The sequence below is a fragment of the Salmo salar genome, chromosome 19 (genome assembly GCF_965601325.2).
Source record: "Salmo salar chromosome 19, fSalSal1, whole genome shotgun sequence".
Taxonomy (NCBI): Eukaryota; Metazoa; Chordata; class Actinopteri; order Salmoniformes; family Salmonidae; genus Salmo; species Salmo salar.
The window spans coordinates 11,099,356-11,120,900 of NC_138309.1; the positions used below are offsets into that span (position 1 = coordinate 11,099,356).

The 21,545-nt window shown below is 43.9% G+C and overlaps 2 protein-coding genes across 4 annotated transcripts; both read left to right on the forward strand.

Annotated features, from left to right (window-relative positions):
* The first annotated feature begins 1,635 nt into the window (after nucleotides 1–1,635).
* slc51a (solute carrier family 51 member A) lies at nucleotides 1,636–7,642 on the forward strand. Its single transcript, XM_045702081.2, has 8 exons — nucleotides 1,636–1,919; nucleotides 4,331–4,482; nucleotides 5,168–5,241; nucleotides 5,622–5,780; nucleotides 6,139–6,250; nucleotides 6,407–6,553; nucleotides 6,774–6,879; nucleotides 7,110–7,642. Exons 1-8 carry the CDS (start codon nucleotides 1,850–1,852, stop codon nucleotides 7,262–7,264), a joined length of 975 nt encoding a protein of 324 aa, XP_045558037.1. The 5' UTR covers nucleotides 1,636–1,849; the 3' UTR covers nucleotides 7,265–7,642.
* Nucleotides 7,643–9,036: 1,394 nt separating this feature from the next.
* On the forward strand, nucleotides 9,037–18,460 carry pdk3a (pyruvate dehydrogenase kinase, isozyme 3a). Of its 3 annotated transcripts, none has more exons than XM_014157258.3 (11): nucleotides 9,037–9,413; nucleotides 13,063–13,204; nucleotides 13,450–13,521; nucleotides 13,920–14,104; nucleotides 14,256–14,345; nucleotides 16,533–16,610; nucleotides 16,940–17,019; nucleotides 17,101–17,202; nucleotides 17,386–17,496; nucleotides 17,716–17,829; nucleotides 17,980–18,460. In XM_014157258.3, exons 1-11 carry the CDS (start codon nucleotides 9,314–9,316, stop codon nucleotides 18,127–18,129), a joined length of 1,224 nt encoding a protein of 407 aa, XP_014012733.1. In that variant the 5' UTR covers nucleotides 9,037–9,313; the 3' UTR covers nucleotides 18,130–18,460. The 3 variants fall into 3 exon arrangements, with proteins under 3 accessions (XP_014012733.1, XP_014012734.1, XP_014012735.1); XM_014157260.3 differs by lacking the exon at nucleotides 9,037–9,413 and adding an exon at nucleotides 12,341–12,548; XM_014157259.3 differs by lacking the exon at nucleotides 17,386–17,496.
* The last annotated feature ends 3,085 nt before the right edge of the window (nucleotides 18,461–21,545 follow it).

Here is a 21,545-nt window from a genome sequence, read left to right on the forward strand (position 1 = left end):
AAGTAACAGACACATCTCAACATCAACTGTTCAGAGGAGACTGCGTGAATCAGGCCTTCATGGCCGAAGTTCTGCAAAGAAACCACTACTAAAGGACACCAATAAGAAGAAGAGACTTTCTTGGGCCAAGAAACACGAGCAATGGACATTAGACCGGTGAAAATCTGTCCTTTGGTCTGATGAGTCCAACTGCTGTGTCTTTGTGAGAAGCAGAGTAAGTGAACAGATGTTCTCCGCATGTGTGGAGAACAGCCAGCTCGTCAGGCTTCCATGTTTCAGCCGGCTCGTCAGGCTCCCATACCTCCAAGAAGGAGAGTGATTGAGTGCTGAATCAGATGACCTGGCCTCCACAATCACCCAACATCAACCCAATTAAGATGGTTTGGGATGAGTTGGACCACAGAGTGAAGGAAAAGCAGCCAACAAGTGCTCAAGACTGTTGGAAAGTATTCCAGGTGAAGCTGGTTGAGAGAATGCCTAAAGTGTGTAAAGCTTTCATCAAGGCAGAGGGTGGCTACTTTGAAGAATCGAAAATATAAAATATATTTTGATTTGTTTAACACATGTTTTGGTTACTACATGATTCCATATGTGTTATGTAATAGTGTCTTCACTATTATTCTACAATTGTAGAAAATTGTAAAAAATAAAGAAAAATCCTTGAATGCGTAGGTGTGTCCAAACTTTTGATTGGGACTGTATGTATATATATATATATTACCCCCTTTTGCTGCCCAATTTCAATCTTGTCTCATCGCTGCAACTCCCCAACGGGCTCTGGAGGCGAAGGTCGAGTCATGTGTCCTTTGAAACATGACCCATCAAACCATGCTTCTTAACACCCACCCGCTTAACTCGGAAGCCAGCCTCACCAATGTGTCGGAAGAAACACTGTTCAACTGACAATCGTGGTCAGCCTGCAGTCACCCAGCCCACCACAAGGAGTCACTAGTGCACAATGAGCCAAGTAAAGCCACCCCGACCAAACACTCCCCTAACCCGGACGATGCTGGGCCAATTATGAGTCACCTCATGGGTCTCCCGGTCGCTGCCGCCGGCGACACAGCCTGGGATCAAACCCGGGTCTGTAGTAATGCCTCAAGCACTGGGATGCAGTGTCTTAGACCACTGCGCCACTCGGGAGGCCCATGTCTAGCCTACTTTTACTGTAATATTGTTTTACTATTTTAATTTGTGTAATTTTAGAAAACGTATGGTGCTTTTATCTTTCTGACCTTTTATTATTTTATTTGTTAAGAGCTTTGAAATACATCCCCTGTAAGAAATGTGCTCTATAAATACAGTTTGATTGAAGCACAAGAAGTCAACAATAAGCCTCCTACAACAGCATGAAAAGAGCAGGGTAGGATCAGAGAAACAGAACGCTTGATAAAGCCAAAATATAGGCTACAGTTGATATTGTGTTCAAGTAAACGGAGGACTTTGATTTTATTTTGTAAAAACATTTTGTGAGCTGGGTGTGATTGCACAATTGACCCTGTGGAGGTGTCCCTACGTTTAGAGACAACTCTGAGTTCACAGAAAACGACGTGCGCTGCAGCCGGGCAGAAGGCGGGTCCAAGTTTTTAGAAACTGGTGATTTCTCTGAGTTTGCTCGCAGTTGCAGTCCAGAGGTGAACAGCAGCCCAGAGGTGAACTGCAGCCCAGAGGTCCCTTGCAGCACTCCACACATCATTTATTTTTAGATTTTCTATCAACATTGACATTGCTGCCAACTGAGTGCATGTGGGGGGTAGAGGGACAGAGCACGGATAGACGGATAGATAGTTATTTGTTTTCGTTAACGGCGCCCTCTCTCTACTCAAACTTCTAACCAAACCGGCCGAGGATGGACGGGAACAGAACCATCGACCCGAGCTGCAGGGACAGACCTCCCGTGGCCATCGACATCATTTCCCGTGAGTTTAACCGCTCGAATAGGCGTCTTTTTTAATACTAGCCTATCGATAACTTTTCAGCTGTTCTGGGACAAGTGCCGTTATTTTCTTCAATCTGCCGGCGGTAAGGCCTACTCATAACGTAAACACGTATAGCCACCCATGTTCCTGGGCTATTAAACACACATTTGGGTAAGGTAACATTTTAGGCGACATTGATACAGATTGAGCTGCATATTAATTCAGTCACCATTGAGACTGTAGAGTTTGGAGAGATTAGCCTAACCTTTTTCAAATCGAATAATCCCATGAATCCAATAATATAATTTAGAAATTGACAGGCAGTGACTTGTTTATGATTTTTTTAACCACTGTAAACTCTCCTGTGCCTGCTGATTTCAAACTGCTGTTACAATGTAGAATTAACATACCAGCACGGTTTTTAGGGTCAGGGTCAACAGTTCTATATTATACCCCTGTACCTCATCACCTGAGCTCTGAATCCGGTCTTGAGGGTGTGTGTGTGTGTGTGTGTGTGTGTGTGTGTGTGTGTGTGTGTGTGTGTGTGTGTGTGTGTGTGTGTGTGTGTGTGTGTGTGTGTGTGTGTGTGTGTGTGTGTGTGTGTTGGAAAGGAGGGTGTGTTTGCCTCCTTAGTGGTTAAGTTGTGGTAAACGAAGCTGAAGTAAGATGACTAGAAGTGAAAAAGCAATGATTTCACAACACTGCATCAAAACATCTGTTACTGGCATCTGTAACATTGCAGGGACAAGGGGACAGTTAACGTCCTACATTTTGCCATGGGGCAAAGAGAAACGTGCATTGTTTTAGCTAATCTCATGGTATTCTACACATTTTGCCATGAGGCTGAGGGGAAAATGTGCAGTTCTATAGCTATTTTAAAGCTAAAATATACATGTGTTGACTGTGATAAACACACTGGGCTATGAGCTGTCTTGTTTGCTAAATGTACAAATGAAGTAGGCAGTGGCATGGTGCATTTAGCCACTGAACCTCAGTGACATGCCTCAATGTGGTCATATTCGTGACTTATTGGTGGTGTGGCTTTCAGTTAGTTATTTTTGTCCACCCATCCCATGAGATTGAATGTCATTCCAGTGCACTTCTTGCTATGAATTCTATCTGATAGTGTTTGCATGTTTAGGTATGTCGATTTTAGATTATGGGGATATTATCTATATGCATGCAGCACTAGATGCTGTTTTCAATTGTGCCCTTAGGTTTATTACTGGTGATGGTTATATAACTCACCATTGTGTTATGTATCTCTTTGCATGTAAGGAGAGAGCAGCATTCCCTTGTTAATCTACATAGCACTCATGTAGAAACTTCCTATGTATCTATCATCATGAATTCAATTTAGGTAAAAAGACAAATAATGTCCCGTTTGGGACACTGACAAGTAGAGAGCATCATTTTTAAAAGTATTTTTCTTCTCAATCGTATTGGGATGGGGGAGGTGAGATGAGTGCCTTCACGGCTGCCCTCATCTCACTCCCCCATCCTTCCCCACTCTTCTCTAATCATGTCCTGATGTATCTGTCTGTGCCTGTTACACAAATCAAGTTGCTCTTCCCAGAAATCAGAGTAAGGACTTTCTTTCCCCACTTCCATAACACATGGCTTTGTCTGCTGACACGTGTGTTGTGTATTTGTGTAAGTGTTAGTGCAGTTTTAGTTTGTGTGTTTGCATGTGTGAGTTAGTTACTCAGTCTTTGGCAGAAGGATTTTGTGCTGTTTTCCTACTGTTTTTTTTCTTTACTACTTATGTTGATTTCACATAAACACCCTTGTTTTCCAGAAAACAACCATTTCTCTTTCCCTGAAATGGACACATCTCTTCATGTATATGCTTTTTTTTGGAACTGGGAGGTCAGAAATGAGTTCCAGAGAAAATGGTAAAGTAAATCACCAAGCCCCTAGATGAGGCCTGTGTATTGTCCCTAAAACTGGACAGGTCCTTTAGATTCGTGGACTCCCTCCTATTGCTTTCATCAATCTGTTTTATTGTATCACACCAGTGTAAGAGAGGACACCAGGAAAGGAAGCTACTTTAGACTGTTGCCACTCTATAGTCCTTTGCTCTGTCTTTTTTTTGTTAATTCTTTCCAACGTGTCAAGTTATTATCTTTTTGTTTTATCAGGATTTGGTTGGGTCTAATTGTGTTGCTGTCCTGGGGCTCTGTTTGTGTTTGTGAACAGAGTCCCAGGACCAGCTTGCTTAGGGAACTGTAGGTGATGGCTTTGTTGTGGAAGGTTTGAGAATCGCTTCTTTTTAGGTGGTTGTAGAATTTAATGGTTCTTTTCTGGATATTGGTCATCTCTCTCTCTCTTTGTCTTTCTCTCTCACTCCCCCTCTCTCGTTTTCACCCCCCACCTCACTCTCACTCTATCCTCTCTCTCTCTGTCCTTAGAGTTGGACATATTTGGTATCATCTTGTACTCTGTGCTGACCTTCATGGCAGTGGTGTCCATGCTGGTCTACATAGAGGAGTGTTGGTACATCTACCGGAAGGTTCCCTCCCACAAGAAGAGCGCCATCATCTGGGTCAACGGGGCAGCGCCGGTAAGAACATACTGATTTATCAGGAGGCTTTAAAGGTGCAATCTGGTACTTACTACTTTCATGTCCTCTCTGTGACAACTCATTGTGCTACAGTACAAACACATGAGGCCAAAAAACAAAAACAAAACTTTTGAACTTGTGACCCATCAATCAAATGTATTTATAAAGCCCTTTTTATATCAGCCGATGTCACAAAGTGCTGTACAGAAACCCAGCCTAGAGCCCCAAACAGCAAAAAATGCAGATGTAGAAGCACTGTGGCTAGGAAAAACTCCCTAGAAAGGCCGGAACCTAGGAAGAAACCTAGAGAGGAACCAGGCTCTGAGGGGTGGCCAGTCCTCTTCTGGCTGGGCCGGGTGGAGATTATAACAGAACATGGCCAAGATGTTCAAATGTTCATAGATGACCAGCAGGGTCAGATAATAATCACAGTGGTTGTAGATGGTGCAACAGGTCTGCACCTCAGGAGTAAATGTCAGTTGGCTTTTCATAGCTGATCATTCAGAGTTAGACAGCACGTGCAGTAGAGAGAGAGTCCAAAACAGCAGGTCCCGGAACAAGGTAGCACGTCCAGTGAACAGGTCCCATCCTGTCAGTTTACTATGAAATTCTAGGGCAGTAGCACGGTTAGGAAGGATGTATTGGTAAAGCATCCAGACTAAGTCTGTATGTCTGTGTGTGTCAGGTGATTGCCACCATGTCCTGTCTGGGGATGTGGATTCCCCGAGCCACCATGTTCACTGACATGACCTCTGCCTGGTATGTCACTCATCCTTCGCTCCTTTTCTCTTCTCTCTCTCCTTCTGTCTTTCACTTTCTTTACATATCAGTTTCTCTTTCTTGACATATCCCCTTTCCTCTCCTCCACCTTCCATCTCTCCCAGTGTCTGTTTGTGTGTGGCTCTGGGCTTCTCTGGATCTCAGACCCCTGCTGTGACAGGCAGGAAACTCTGTAGGAAGACACACACTGTGTCAGCAAAATATACAGAGCGATACTAAAAACACTATTACAATATTGAGTGTCTAAATCCGTGCTTGTGTAGTTCTTTCCAAACCCATCTCTCCCTCTGTCCATCTTTTATTCCCTCCTTCCCTCGTTGTATATTTGTGGTGTGTGTAACGTGTGTCTGTCTCCGCAGCTATTTTGCAATTGTAGTGTTTAAGTTCCTGGTGCTGATGATTGAGGAAGTGGGGGGTGACGAGGCGTTTCTACGGCGAGCAGGGAAAAACAAACTGAAGATCAGTACTGGTCCCTGTTGTTGCTGCTGCCCCTGTCTACCCCATGTTAACATCACACGGTAACACATGCATACACAAACACGTACTCGCACACACACGGTTTAGGATCAAATGTACTTCATAGCAAGACCTGTTTCTTAGTTGTGTGAGAGTCCAGCTACTAGGTTAGTAGTAAAACAGTAGCTGGATTTGTGAAGGATCTGGCAGGTTGAATGTGCCCCTGGCCACTCACCCTGGCTCTGTATGGGCCCCTCCGTCTCACAGCACATCTGACAACTTTATCACTCCAAGTATGCCACCTACTGGTCATTGTCCCCTATAGGCATGGCCTATAACAACATTTTAGAAATATGTACAAATGAATTATTATTTTCCATATTAAATATTTGCTGAGTGTTTTCCTCTGGATTTCCCCAGACGAAGTCTGTTCCTGCTGAAGTTGGGATCGTTCCAGTTTGCCGTGCTAAAGATCGCCTTCACCATACTATCAATCATCCTCTGGACCAATGGCAACTTCGACATTGCAGATGTGAGTGTGGGGTGTCTCACACACACACACACACAAACACACAAAAACAAACAAACAAACAAACAAACAAACAAACAAACAAACAAAAAATTGGGCTTCAAAGGAAGAGAACACATTCTCAATGCAAACACTCCCAACACTGTGTGTGTGTTCCAGATGGCGATAACGGGAGCAGCCATCTGGATTAACCCAGGTGTGGGGGTTCTGACCATCATAGCACTGTGGCCTGTAGCCATCATGTTCATGCACCTCAGGATCACACTGCGCAGCCTCAAGATCATCCCCAAATATGCCATGTACCAGGTAAGATTACACACATGCCATGTAAATGCACCAATCTGAGGAAAGATATACAGTAAGGCCATCCTCAACCAATCAGAGGCCAGTTAATTAATTCCCTGAAATGACAGCAGTTTCAGCAATGATAACTTGTGTTTACCTGTTTACTTCTGCAGAGTGATGTCCTTTTTTGTGTTTACCTATGTTATGTTGTTGGGTTTTACCCATGATGCTGTGTGTGTAGCTGGTGCTGGTGCTGAGTCAGCTCCAGTCGGCCATCATCAACATCCTGGCTATGAACGGAACCATCGCCTGCACGCCACCATACTCCTCACAGGCCAGGGGATATTGTGAGTCTTATCTCCATCCATCACTATATACCTTATTACACACAAACTCTACTGCTCTCAGGCAAGCAGATAACTTAAGTGACCTATCATCTCTCTCTCTGTGTGTGTGTGTGTGTGTGTGTGTGTGTGTGCGTGTGTGTGTGTGTGTGTGTGTGTGTGTGTGTGTGTGTGTGTGTGTGTGTGTGTGTGTGTGTGTGTGTGTGTGTGTGTGTGTGTGTGTGTGTGTGTAGTGATGAGTCAACAGTTGTTGATCCTGGAGATGTTCATCATCACCTTGGTAACCCGCCTGTTGTACCGCCGCCAGTATGACCCACTCCCTGACAACGAGAATGACGATGAACACACCAAGATGGTTATACCGGCCGATAAATCTGACATAGCGTGAGGGCAAGAGAGACTGTATGTGTGTGTGTGTGTGGTTTTGTTAGAAAGGCAGAGGGATTGTGTGGGGTTTTGTTAGAAAGGCTGTGTGTGTTCAAGAGAAAGAGTATGTGTGTATGTTATGTTACACTGAGGTCTGCAGTAAGAATTTAATCAGTCATGGCATTTTCTGGGTGAGCAATGCTGTTAAGATTGATCAGAAGTCATAATCCCTCAGCCAGTGTGTTTGGATAGTGTTGCTATTATGTAACTGTAATCTAAGAATTATTTCAGAAATGTATTTTTCCTCAGAAGTTGTATCTTTTGCCATAGCCTTGGTGAACATTATACTGTATCATCATGATCCATTTATAATATATACATTTTTAAACATTTGCTCTAAGATTTGTTTTGGCATTTGTTTTTTCATAGGCATGCAAACACACCTATTTGTGAAGAAGAAACCTGTATTCATTGTAGTGGCAAACTTGCTCCACTAGGTGACAGTATGAACCATTGGGTTCGCCTGTCAGAGTGACACTGAGCAGTAGCCTACATTGATAACATTTGGATAAGGTCATTCTATCATGATCATTGACAGATCAACACAGACACACCTGTTTATTCTCTCCTCTTTAGACCTTCATCTTGTGGGATCTGAGTTATCACAACCCAGATGCACTCTGCAGATCAGGTTTAGTTTAGAACTCTAGGTGAACATACCAAAGTAACTATCAAATGATAGGTGCAAGTTGAAACTTTAAATAATTGTTATAATTTGTATTATTGTAAAGGATAATTAGTAGATTACTTTGAACTGTTCCCAGCTCTACCACTTTCTAGTTAAGGCTACTGTATCCAGTGGTGTAAACTACTTACTAAAAATACTTTTAAGTACTACTTAGGTAGTTTTGAGGGTATCTGTACTTTACTTCACTTTATTTATATTTTTGAGTAGTTTTACTTCACTACATTCCTGAAGAAAATGTACTCCATACATTTTCCCTGACAACCAAAAGTACTTGTTACATTTTTAATGCTTAGCAGGACAGGAACATTGTCAAATTCACACACTTAACAAGAGAACACGTGGTCATCCCTACTGTCTCTGGCCTGTCTGACTCACTAAACACAATTGCATATTTTGTAAATAATGTCTGAGTGTTGGAGTGTGCCTTGCAATACATACAAACATTTTAAAAACATGAAAATTGTGCCTTCGGCTTTGCTTAAAATATTTAATTTGAAAGGATTTATGCTTTTGATACTTAAGTAAATTTTAGCTATTACATTTACTTTTGATACTTAAGTAAAAGTGAAAGTCACCCAGTATAATACTACTCGAGTAAAAGTCTAAACGTTTTTGGTTTTAAATATACTTGAGTAACTTTCTATTAAGTTATCTATACTTTTACTCAAGTATGAAAAGTGGGTACATTTTCCACTGTATCCACAGGTGTTCTATGTAGACTAGTTATGTTGCTGATCTGTTTGTTGCCCTCTCCATAACTTATTCAAGGTTAGCTGACGTTTATGATCGGCTATACACACAAAAAAACAGGATCAGTTACATGCGTGTTGGCATCAGTTATCAAAGATACACAGTGACGGCTACCGTTCAAAGCAACATTTAATTCTATCCAATTAACCGGCATGTTAAACTGCTGCATGCCCGCCCCTTTCTGGCAGACAGACCAGCACTTCAATCGCTATCTCCCATTTTCTCTTTTCCGGGTTTGACAGAGCAAGTGTCGACCAATCACCGTTCAACATCAACTGACACAGAGTCATGAGCGATTGCGTTATGCTCGCGACAGTACGTAGTGTCCTGTGCAACAATATTCCATCGAAGCCATTCCGGAAAATAGAAGTGCTACATATTGTATGATTAAGCTACATTAACACTTTTAGTGATATCGTTCAGTGATTTGCAGGTTTAGACAGAGAGAAACGTCAAATGAAGACGTTGTCTGTGGAGGATGCGCATCGCTGTCAGTGTCATTGGATGTGGTGGAGTGTTTTTAATTTAACCATCATCATTCCAGAACGACATCTACAATAGCAACTTTTCACAATGAGGCTGTTTGCGGTTTTATTGAAAAACACCAAAAAAATTGAATATTATTCAAGATTTTCACCGTCGCCTCTCTCCATCAAGCAATTTTTGGAATTTGGTAAGTAGCCTAGACTAGGCCTACACTCTCTTGTTGATGGGCTGTCACTATCAATGTGTTTGAATTCTAGGCGGTTGTCTATTATTCTGTAATATTAATGAAATCCTGACGAACAAACATAAGGCGATGTGAATCTCTGAAGGTGAACATCCTTGCAAGTGTTGTTTTTATTCCCTTGAACACTGTCAATGTTTTTATAGTATGCTACAGTATTCAATGATAATTATGTTCTGATATAATTTGCATGATTTTTTTGCCACAATTGGCATGTCATTTATTTTTATTTTTTGTAGTTATGAGCAATATGCCTAAGTATAGACTGGGGGCTATAGCCTGTAGCTACAGTATGACTGGGGCCTGTAGCTACAGTATGACTGGGGCCTGTAACTACAGTATGACTGGGGGCTATAGCCTGTAGCTACAGTATGACTGGGGCCTGTAGCTACAGTATGATTGGGGGCTATAGCCTGTAGCTACAGTATGACTGGGGGCTATAGCCTGTAGCTACAGTATGACTGGGGGCTATAGCCTGTAGCTACACTATGACTGGGGGCTATAGCCTGTAGCTACAGTATGACTGGGGGCTATAGCCTGTAGCTACAGCATGACTGGGGGCTATAGCCTGTAGCTACAGTATGACTGGGGGCTATATATAGCCTGTAGCTACAGTATGACTGGGGGCTATATATAGCCTGAAGCTACAGTATGACTGGGGGCTATATATAGCCTGTAGCTACAGTATGACTAGGGGCTATATATAGCCTGTAGCTGCAGTATGACTGGGAGCTATAGCCTGTACCTACAGTATGACTGGGAGCTATAGCCTGTACCTACAGTATGACTGGGGGCTATAGCCTGTAGCTACAGTATGACTGGGGCCTGTAGCTACAGTATGATTGGGGGCTATATATAGCCTGTAGCTACAGTATGACTGGGGGCTAAATATAGCCTGTAGCTACAGTATGATTGGGGGCTATAGCCTGTAGCTACAGTATGATTGGGGGCTTTAGCCTGTAGCTACAGTATGACTGGGGGCTATAGCCTATAGCTACAGTATGACTGGGGGCTGTAGCTACAGTATGACTGGGGGCTATAGCCTGTAGCTACAGTATGACTGGGGGCTATAGCCTATAGCTACAGTATGACTGGGGCCTGTAGCTACAGTATGATTGGGGGCTATATATAGCCTGTAGCTACAGTATGACTGGGGGCTATATATAGCCTGTAGCTACAGTATGACTGGGGGCTATAGCCTACAGCTACAGTATGACTGGGGGCTAAATATAGCCTGTAGCTACAGTATGACTGGGGGCTATAGCCTATAGCTACAGTATGACTGGGGGCTATAGCCTGTAGCTACAGTATGACTGGGGGCTATAGCCTGTAGCTACAGTATGACTGGGGGCTATAGCCTGTAGCTACAGTATGACTGGGGGCTATAGCCTGTAGCTACAGTATGACTGGGGGCTATAGCCTACAGCTACAGTATGACTGGGGGCTATAGCCTGTAGCTACAGTATGACTGGGGGCTATAGCCTGTAGCTACAGCATGACTGGGGGCTATAGCCTGTAGCTACAGTATGACTGGGGGCTATATATAGCCTGTAGCTACAGTATGACTGGGGGCTATATATAGCCTGAAGCTACAGTATGACTGGGGGCTATATATAGCCTGTAGCTACAGTATGACTAGGGGCTATATATAGCCTGTAGCTGCAGTATGACTGGGAGCTATAGCCTGTACCTACAGTATGACTGGGAGCTATAGCCTGTACCTACAGTATGACTGGGGGCTATAGCCTGTAGCTACAGTATGACTGGGGCCTGTAGCTACAGTATGATTGGGGGCTATATATAGCCTGTAGCTACAGTATGACTGGGGGCTAAATATAGCCTGTAGCTACAGTATGATTGGGGGCTATAGCCTGTAGCTACAGTATGATTGGGGGCTTTAGCCTGTAGCTACAGTATGACTGGGGGCTATAGCCTATAGCTACAGTATGACTGGGGGCTGTAGCTACAGTATGACTGGGGGCTATAGCCTGTAGCTACAGTATGACTGGGGGCTATAGCCTATAGCTACAGTATGACTGGGGCCTGTAGCTACAGTATGATTGGGGGCTATATATAGCCTGTAGCTACAGTATGACTGGGGGCTATATATAGCCTGTAGCTACAGTATGACTGGGGGCTATAGCCTACAGCTACAGTATGACTGGGGGCTAAATATAGCCTGTAGCTACAGTATGACTGGGGGCTATAGCCTATAGCTACAGTATGACTGGGGGCTATAGCCTGTAGCTACAGTATGACTGGGGGCTATAGCCTGTAGCTACAGTATGACTGGGGGCTATAGCCTGTAGCTACAGTATGACTGGGGGCTATAGCCTGTAGCTACAGTATGACTGGGGGCTATAGCCTACAGCTACAGTATGACTGGGGGCTATAGCCTGTAGCTACAATATGACTGGGGGCTATAGCCTGTAGCTACAGCATGACTGGGGGCTATAGCCTGTAGCTACAGTATGACTGGGGGCTATAGCCTGTAGCTACAGCATGACTGGGGGCTATAGCCTGTAGCTACAGTATGACTGGGGGCTATAGCCTGTAGCTACAGCATGACTGGGGGCTATAGCCTGTAGCTACAGTATGACTGGGGGCTATAGCCTGTAGCTACAGCATGACTGGGGGCTATAGCCTGTAGCTACAGTATGACTGGGGGCTATAGCCTGTAGCTACAGTATGACTGGGGGCTATAGCCTGTAGCTACAGCATGACTGGGGGCTATAGCCTGTAGCTACAGCATGACTGGGGGCATTGTGTCCTGTCAGAAGACACATATGCTGAGTATGGGTTAATAACATGCTTCCCTATGTGACTTCTGTTAAATCATCAGTTTCTGACTGCTAAGCAACAATTTAGTTAATGAAGTCAAAAGGGAAGCTTTCTGTTTCTTTTCCCCCCTATCTCTCTCTCTCTCTCCCTCTTTCATACAGATAGGCTACAGTCACAGGTCTACAGTAATAACAGCTCATGTCTTGTTGCGTCACTGGAACTGTTTCATAATCCTGCCTTTGTGTCTGGGCCTGGGAACCAGAGACTGCTCAGGAGGACCACTGCTGTTATTGAACCACTGTAATTTTCTTTCTGTGTGTTTGTGGCACGTGTGTGTGTGCATACTTGCCTGTGATAAGAAAGGCTAAAATAGGCTGAACACACTCAGACAATAGGCAGACAGTTAGTCCTATTTTAACCTTTCTTATCAAATTAGCCACGCCTCGGCCCAGCATTAGTTGCCTTGGGCGCCTTTCCCTGGAGGTTAAACAAACATTACTCATTGCTGTTTCAGAACACACATTGAAGTATCTATGGATAGCATGTGGACTGTGTATGTAAGTGAGAAAGAGATGCTGGGATGTGCCTATAGTCAAACACACAGCAGCTTTGGTATTTCCAGCATTGATCACATTGTAACCATGGTGGGATGTCCATTTGTTCACATCAATATGTCACAGAGGGGTGTCTTTTGTTGCTTTTTCAGACAGAGAAGTTGAACATCATGGTAGAATGCCATTTGCTTTTTAGAGTGCATTTTCCCAGTCAACTTTAAAAGACTCTCCATCCCTTCCCCTCCCACCTCCTCCTCTAGGTCGGGACAATGCATGTGAGAAGACATCCTTTATGTTCCTGAGGAAGGAGCTGCCGGTGAGGCTGGCTAACACCATGAGAGAGGTCAACCTGTTGCCTGATAACCTGCTCAGTCAGCCCTCAATCAAACTGGTGCAGAAATGGTGAGACATTTAGCCTGAGTGCCAGTCTGTTTGTGCTATCATGCCAAACACTTGACAATGAGCGATGGAGTTGGCAAAAGCACAAAAACATATGGGACCAGTCTAGTGAGAATGAGTCATAACACACAAACATGCCAGTGACATCAGCACAAACATGCAATTTACATAGCCCAAACTTATTGAATGACGTGTGTGTGTGTGTGTGTGTGTGTGTGTGTGTGTGTGTGTGTGTGTGTTCCCCTCAGGTACATGCAGAGCTTTGTGGAGCTGTTGGGGTATGAGAACAGAAAACCAGAGGATCCTCAGGCCCTCAATGAGTGAGTATGGAGGACAATGTTTTTTCTAGATATTTTATTCCTTTTTGGTTCAACAGATCAATCATCTGATGTTGAACTGAAGACAGCAGGGAGGTAGAATAGTGTGAGAACCTGAGAGAGGGATGTTTGGAGGAGAGGGGGATGATGGGAGCTATGAAGAGGTGGAGGGGTAGAGGGTAGCTTACTGCAAACTGCCTGTGTCCTTGTCCTCATACTCACCTAATGCTAAACTCCTGGACTTACCTGTCCAGATAATCATGTATATTTATACCATAACAGTGTCACACCATGTGAGCGAGATTTAGATAGGAACCACTGATAACAACCCCAGCTGACAACTGTAAGTCAGCAGAAATAAGTTTTTTTTTTTTACTCTCTCTCTCCTCTCTCTCTCTCAGTTTCCTGGAGTTGTTGATAGAGATCCGTAATCGTCATAATGACGTGGTCCCTACCATGGCCCAGGGGGTTATAGAGTACAAGGAGAAGTTTGGCTTCGACCCCTTCATCAGCAGTAACATCCAGTACTTTCTGGACCGCTTCTACACCAACCGCATATCCTTCCGCATGCTCATCAACCAACACAGTGAGAGCACACACTCTGACACACATTTACAGCACGTTAATACGCACATGTCCGCTGGACGATGTTTAAGATATGTGGACAGTGTGTGTGTAAAGGCGTTATGTCTTTGGGGGAACTATGGTATCCATAATGTTCATGTCTGTCTCCTCAGCTCTCCTGTTCGGCAATGACACTAACCCAGCCCACCCCAAACATATTGGCAGCATAGACCCCACCTGCAACGTGGCTGAAGTAGTCAAAGGTGAGGACTGGTCAGGGGCGGGGTGTGTATCTTTGTGTGACTCGCTGTGTTTTTCAGAAGCAGTGGTAACAAATGAAGTTGTATTTGTCACATGATCTGTAAACAACAGGTGTAGACTAACAGTGAAATGCTTACTTACGAGCCCTTCCCAACAACGCAGACAAAGAAATAATAGAAAGCTAAAACATGTAATAATAGATACACAATGAATAATGATAACTTGGCTGTATACAAGGGGTACCAGTACCGAGTCGATGTGCAGGGGTGCGAGGTAATTGAGGTAGATACTTTTGTATATATAGTGTATGTGAACACCCCTACAAACTAGTGGATTTGGCTATTTCAACCATACCCGTTGCTGACAGATGTATACATTCGAGCACACAGCCATGCAATCTCCATAGACAAACGTTGGAATTAGATTGGCGTTACTGAAGAGCTCAGTGACTTTCAACATGGCACCGTCATAGGATGGCACCTTTCCAACAAGTCAGTTCATCAACTTTCTGCCCGGTCAACAGTAAGTGCTGTTATTGTGAAGTGGAAACGTCTAGGAGCAACAACGGCTCCGCCGCGAAGCAGTAGGTCACACAAGCTCACAGAACGGGAACGCCGTAGCACGTAAAAATAGGCTGTCCTCGGTTGCAACACTCACTACCAAGTTCCAAACTGCCTCTGATGGCAACTTCGGCACAATAACTGTTCGTTGGGAGCTTCATGAAATGAGTTTCCATGGCCGAGCAGCCTCACACAAGCCTAAGATCACCATGTGCAATGCCAAGCGTCTGCTAGAGTGGTGTAAAGCTCGCCGTCATTGGACTCTGGAGCAGTGGAAACGCGTTCTCTGGTGTGATGAATCACGCTTTACCATCTGGCAGTCTGACGGACGAATCTGGGTTTGGCGGATGCAAGGAGAACGCTACCTGCCTGAATGCATAGTGCCAACTGTAAAATTTGGTGGAGGAGGAATAATGGTCTCGGGCTGTTTTTCATGGTTCGGGCTAGGCCCCTTAGTTCCAGTGAAGGGAAATCTTAACGCTACAGCATATAATGACATTCTAGACGATTCTGTGCTTCTAACTTTGTGGCAACAGTTTGGGGAAGGCCCTTTTCTGTTTCAGCATGACAATGCCCCTGTGCACAAAGTGAGGTCCATACAGAAATGGTTTGTCGAGATTAGTGTGGAAGAACTTGACTGGCCTGTACAGAGCCCTCACCTCAACCCCATCGAACACCTTTGGGATGAATTGGAACGCCAACTGCGAGCCAGGCCTCATCACCCAACATCAGTGCCCGACCTCACTAATGCTCTTGTGGCTGAATGGAAGCAAGTCCCCCGCCACATTGTTCCAACATCTAGTGGAAAGCCTTCCCAGAAGAGTTGAGGCTGTTATAGCAGCAAAGGGGGGACCAACTCCATATTAATGACCATGATTTTGGAATGAGATATTTGATGTGCAGGTGTCCACATTTTTGGTCATGTGGTGAATGCACTATACATATAACTAGGAATAAAGTGACAGATAATAAACAGTCGCAGCAGTGTATGTGATGAGTCAAAGTTGGTGCCCAAAAAGGGTCAATGCAGATAGTCCTGGCAGCTATTGATAACTATTTAACTAACTATTTATCAGTCTTATGGCTTGGTGGTAGAAGCTGTTCAGGGTCCTGTTGGTTCCAGACTTAGTGCATCGGTACCGCTTGCCATTTAATAGCAGAGAGAACTCTATGACTTGGGTGGCTGGAGTCTTTGAAGATTTTTAGGGCCTTCCTCCACCTTGTATAGAGGACCTGAATGGCAGGGAGCTCAGCCCTAGTGATGTACTGGGCCATAACGCACTACCCTCTGTAGCGTCTTGCGGTCAGATGCCAAGCAGTTACAATTCCAAGTGGTGATGCAGCTAGTCAAAATGCTCTTAATGGTGCAGCTGTATAACTTTTTGAGGATCTGAGGGCCCATGCCAAATCTTTTCAGCCTCCTTGGTTTAACCCAACCCTAACCTTAATAGTGATGATGGCAGTTTTCTGAAGCAAAACAATAGTCATCTCTCTCCCCTTAATCCCTTCCTCTTTCTCCCTTTTTCTCTCTCATTACCACCCCCAAATGGTTCTGCTTTTCTTAGGTAGTTGTGTGCATGATTGCGTGTATCCATCTGTCCATCATGTGACACCGCCTTCCATTTTCAGATGCCTATGAGACAGCCAAGATGCTGTGTGAACAGTACTACCTTGCTGCCCCTGCACTCCAGATCCAGGAGTTCAACAGTAAGACATCTTCCCTGTTTTACCACATCTCTGATCCCGCTCCATGTTGTCTAATGTACAGTCAACACACACAAACTTTCTTCACCGTCTCATGATATCTTTGATCTCTAAATGCTGTCTAAACACACGTATTACAGAATGTTTGTGGTTTCATAACATCTCTGATCCCTCTCTGTGTGAGAGATAACAGAGCTCCACCTTTAATGGGAAGTGTTGTAGCCACAGGACTGCTTCTATTTAGAGATGATGGTTGCAGATGCCAGATTTAGTCCTGCTGTGATTATATATATATAGAGAGAGATATCTTATTTTCTCTCCCTGTGTCCCAGTGAAACAGGACAAAGACAAATCGATCCAGGCTGTATATGTTCCCTCTCACCTCTTCCACATGCTGTTTGAACTCTTCAAGGTGTGACACGCACGCACACGCAAGTACACATACACAATGCACGACCATCATCATACTAATGAAACTGTTTGGTGTGTGTAGAACTCTATGCGGGCCTCCGTGGAGCTCCATGAGGACAGTAAGGAGGGCTTACCTCCGGTGAAGGCCAAAGTCACACTGGGAAAAGAGGACCTGTCCATAAAGGTAACACACACACACACACACACACCTGCCAATACTTAGACATGCCATCTATGAGTGAGATGTATGATAAATGCTCTATAAATTGTTAGATTTACCATCATCTTTTACCCAGTGTGTCAAATGTACAGTCGTGACATATCCTCTTTCTCTCCCTTTCCTCTCTCTTTTATCTATCTCTGTCAGATCAGTGATAGGGGTGGAGGTGTACCTCTGAGGAAGATCGATCGTCTGTTTAATTACATGTACTCTACTGCCCCCACGCCCAGCCTAGAACCCTCCAGCACTGTCCCACTGGTACACACATACACGTTCCCCATATTTTTCAGGTTTTCTGACTCATTCTGAAGCCAGTAACAGATGCCAGTGTTTTTCTGTAGTGATTGTAAACATCATCTTCTGAAGAAGTGACTGCCCTTATACTACACTCGGTCACCGAGTGTAGTATTTCTCTCCCTCTCTTGTCTGCTATCTCTGACTCCCAACTTTCTCTTCCTTCTCCCTCCCTGCCTCCAGGCTGGTTTTGGCTATGGTCTGCCCATCTCTAGGTTGTATGCCAGGTATTTTCAGGGAGACCTGAAGCTCTACTCCATGGAAGGGGTTGGCACTGATGCTGTCATTTATCTCAAGGTAGGAGGGGCTTCTCTCACACCACCAATCATTTTGATGTTACTCTGTGATTTTCAGACTCTGATATACCTCTGCTCTGTAATACAATTCACTATCAACATCACTCCATCCCTTTTCATTGGTTCTTCTTTTGTCCCGCCCCCAATCCAGGCTCTGTCCAGTGAGTCGTTCGAGCGCCTGCCCGTCTTTAATAAGTCGGCATGGCGACACTACCAAACCAGCCCTGAGGCAGATGATTGGAGCAACCCGAGCAAAGAGCCACGAGACACCAGCAAATCAAATTACAAGGCCAACCGATAACTCTGCCCTAAAACGCTTCCCCCGCCCACCTGCCTGGAACACTGAACTCTGCCCCTTCAATGATCCCCTCGCTAACAAACTCATCATGGGTTTAACTTCAGCTGCCGCGGCGACACAACGCCCTCTCTGCAGTCATTGATGTTGTTGTCCCAGGGTGGACTTTGGAACAGGATTTTAGCCCCACCCCCTGACTCCTTTGATAGGTTATTTGGTCAGTTGTTCCTCTTCACAATCTGTTCTAAATGGGACTACAGTGACCAGATTGGTGGACAGACACTCAGTTTGAGATGGTTGAGGTTGAGTTCAGCCACTCTTTCTTTCGATCCCTTATCTTCAGCTTTACTGACCACAGCACTCCCTTGCGGTTCTCTCCAGCCACTGTAGCTAGAGGCTCTGTCTTTGGGCTGGGAAAGGTTTCTGTTCTGCTCTCTCTGTGTCCAGTCTCGGTTTGTTCAGTCAAACATAATAGAACCTCTGTTTCTCTCTTCTCTCCCCTACAAAGCAGAAGGCTGTGACAGGCTGAGGGTTTGGGTTTCAGGCCCGACTGAGAAAAGGGAAAAGGAGCTCCTTTTCTCCCTTTGAGGACACAATTTTGAATGGGCACTAATCTCGTCCACCAGCCGGTCGATCCGTCTGGTCTCACAGCGCCTCAGAATGAAACTTGAATGGGAGACTATGGCAGGAGCGGCGAAAACAGACGTCGATTTTAATTGTCTGATCTCTGTCCATCACCATCTAGCCCAACCTTGAGAACATACCCCAGCTACATTGTGGACTTCAAAATGCAAGTGATTTAAACAAGGAAGTGAGTTCGGAAAATCTGAAAGTATGCATATTGGAAATTGTTTTCACATATAAACTTTATATGCCCGAACTCAGAATCAATTGGGCTTCCCCAAAATAATATTGTTTATGTAATAGAACATTTATTTTGATTGACAATTTTGCAAAGTCCCAGCTAATAAAACTGTTGCTATCTCTCACTTCCTGTCGGTTACCACTAGCTTCCACTGCCACAAAGTCAACATTGGATACAAAAATACACTTTGTGGTCTTAATTTAAGGTTAGGGTTAAGCATAAAATTAGCAGTTTGGTTAAGGTTAGGTTTAAAAAGAGACATTTTAGAGACAGGCAGGGTTTATGACTTTGTGGCTGTGCTAACTAGTGACGACCCTCTCCTGCCTCGATATAAAGACATGCCTCATAGTTGTGTGATTCGCTTAGAATTTGACTTGATTAGCATGGCACTCAGTCCCACCCTATTACGGTCCCTGCTATCTGGAGTCCTTGGGACATCCCTACCCCATTGAAGTTGAAATGTAAAAGGGTTAAGGTAGGGACATCCCAAGGAACCCAGATAGCACTGACCACCCCGTTTTCAGACTATGTGCGCCAGCAATTCGACCCGGGCACGAGATTAATTAGGCACAAATAGGGTCAGGGTGGGCAGTTGTCATAGTTACGATTGTCATGGTTACAGTGGCGTGGCCAATGCCAAGTTATAGAAAAGAGAGTTGTAGTGACTAACCAGACCTATAAGAACATTTTAGGAACGATGGGAACAAGCTTTAAACTAACTAAAGATAGTTATTATGCATTACGCATGTTGCATTATATTATGGAAAGAATCCGGAACAAACAGATGCATTTTTTTATTAATTATTATTCCATTATCTCAGAAAGAGGGGGAGACTTAGAACTCTGAGGAGTTTACATTACATTTACATTTAAGTCATTTAGCAGACGCTCTTATCCAGAGCGACTTACAAAATGGTGCATTCACCTTATGATATCCAGTGGAGTTAAGAAACAGTATTGCATGACAAATGCCCTGATGGCTATAGTTTCATTTCAACCCCATTGTGTTATGTTTTTACTGTATTGTGATGTGTTGGCTTGAGAGGAGAACCTAGTGAAATAGGCATCGTCAATCTTTCCCCCAGATCTTAACCAGCGATACTGATCCTTCCTGAACTCTTTGAAAGGTTAAAACTGTATACTCAGAGACAGCCCACCTAGCTGTCTTGCCCCCTTTCTAAAAACCTTTTGGCGTTAAGTTGTTTTTATTGAACAACTTGGTGCTCCATTTAGGAGGTTTTCTATGGGAAACACTGCTCTGAGTCTCAAAGAAAAGGGATGTTTTCAGGACGCTAATGTTAACTAACGATGGTTCACCATGTGAGCCTTGTCTTTCCTGTAGCTTATTGCTTATAAACCTCTCCAGCATTACATGTGTTACTGTTAACCCTCCCAACTCTTTCCACACCCTGATAAGACCATGCAAAGGCTACATGACCTATCCTAAAGATATCTACGTTTTGTTATCCTTGTTTGTCCCCCTGTGGCACCATCAACCCTGCAAAGCAATATGAACATTCTCACGTTAACCAAGGCTATCGCTAACAACGCCACACCGACTCAACCTTGTAATTCACCTAGTAGTGGTATTACTAAACCTTCTGAACATTGAACGAGCTTGAACATCAACTAGTATTTTGAATGGTTTTCCGATAAGACATGTAATAGCTGTCATTGGTTGAAGTGTGTGAATAATGCTCTTTAAGGATGGAAGGGATTGATATTTGTATCTAAGTGTCAAGAAGAATCTGTGGCATTGTTGTGGTGTAAAACAGCAGCCATTTTGAAACTCCATTGTTTGTTTTTTACTTCAATTTTTTTTTGCATTTCTTTTTGTGTAACTGGATGATGATTATTCCAGAGGGCTCTTTCCTCCCTCTTTTTTGATTTTAAAACTCACCTACAGTATACACAGACTGTTTTTCTTCATCAATGTCTTCATATGCTGATTACATTTCATTAGGCCTCTCTGATAAGAGTTAACTCTGGGATATTATTAGCTTGTTTGTTTGTGTTTTTTTAGTTATCCTCATTCTCATTGGCCGGTTTATGAAAAGTGGGCCAAACTTGGACCAATCATGGAGCTCTGATCTGACATCATCCATTCTCAGTTTTCAGCAAAACCTGAACTAAGTCATTCCAGCACTGCCAAGGAGGCACCTAAAAGGAGTTTTAAAGTGGGCTTAGCTGTAGATAAGGTAGTGAATCCTTCCTTACCTTTTTTGTACCTCAAAGGTATTAGTAGCTTATATATACAGTATGGTAATACATTGAACCGGTGTGAAGTGATTACTCATACATCCTTACTGTATCTCTGATGTAAGGAGATGACTGCACTTTGTAGGAACTCCTCCCTGTAGAGAAAGTGTGTGCAGACGTATGCAGCCAATCTTATCACAACAGTAACTTTTGTATGTATACATGTGGTACAGTAGCGGCTAGCATAGATAGTAGACACAGTGCTATACAACAATATAGAGGTATTCAGCATGAGGTCAAGCTTGCAATACCTACTGTTCATTTTCCAAAGCTACAATAAAGAGAACAAAACAGCCAG

Coding starts and splice junctions, on each gene's coding strand:
- slc51a (XM_045702081.2), top strand. CDS start 1,850: ATGGACGGGAACAGAACCATCGACCCGAGCTGCAGGGACAGACCTCCC. Junction 1,920..4,330: donor GGCCATCGACATCATTTCCC/GTGAGTTTAACC, acceptor CTCTGTCCTTAG/AGTTGGACATATTTGGTATC. Junction 5,242..5,621: donor ACTGACATGACCTCTGCCTG/GTATGTCACTCA, acceptor CTGTCTCCGCAG/CTATTTTGCAATTGTAGTGT.
- pdk3a (XM_014157258.3), top strand. CDS start 9,314: ATGAGGCTGTTTGCGGTTTTATTGAAAAACACCAAAAAAATTGAATAT. Junction 13,522..13,919: donor GATCCTCAGGCCCTCAATGA/GTGAGTATGGAG, acceptor TCTCTCTCTCAG/TTTCCTGGAGTTGTTGATAG. Junction 16,611..16,939: donor CCAGATCCAGGAGTTCAACA/GTAAGACATCTT, acceptor CCTGTGTCCCAG/TGAAACAGGACAAAGACAAA.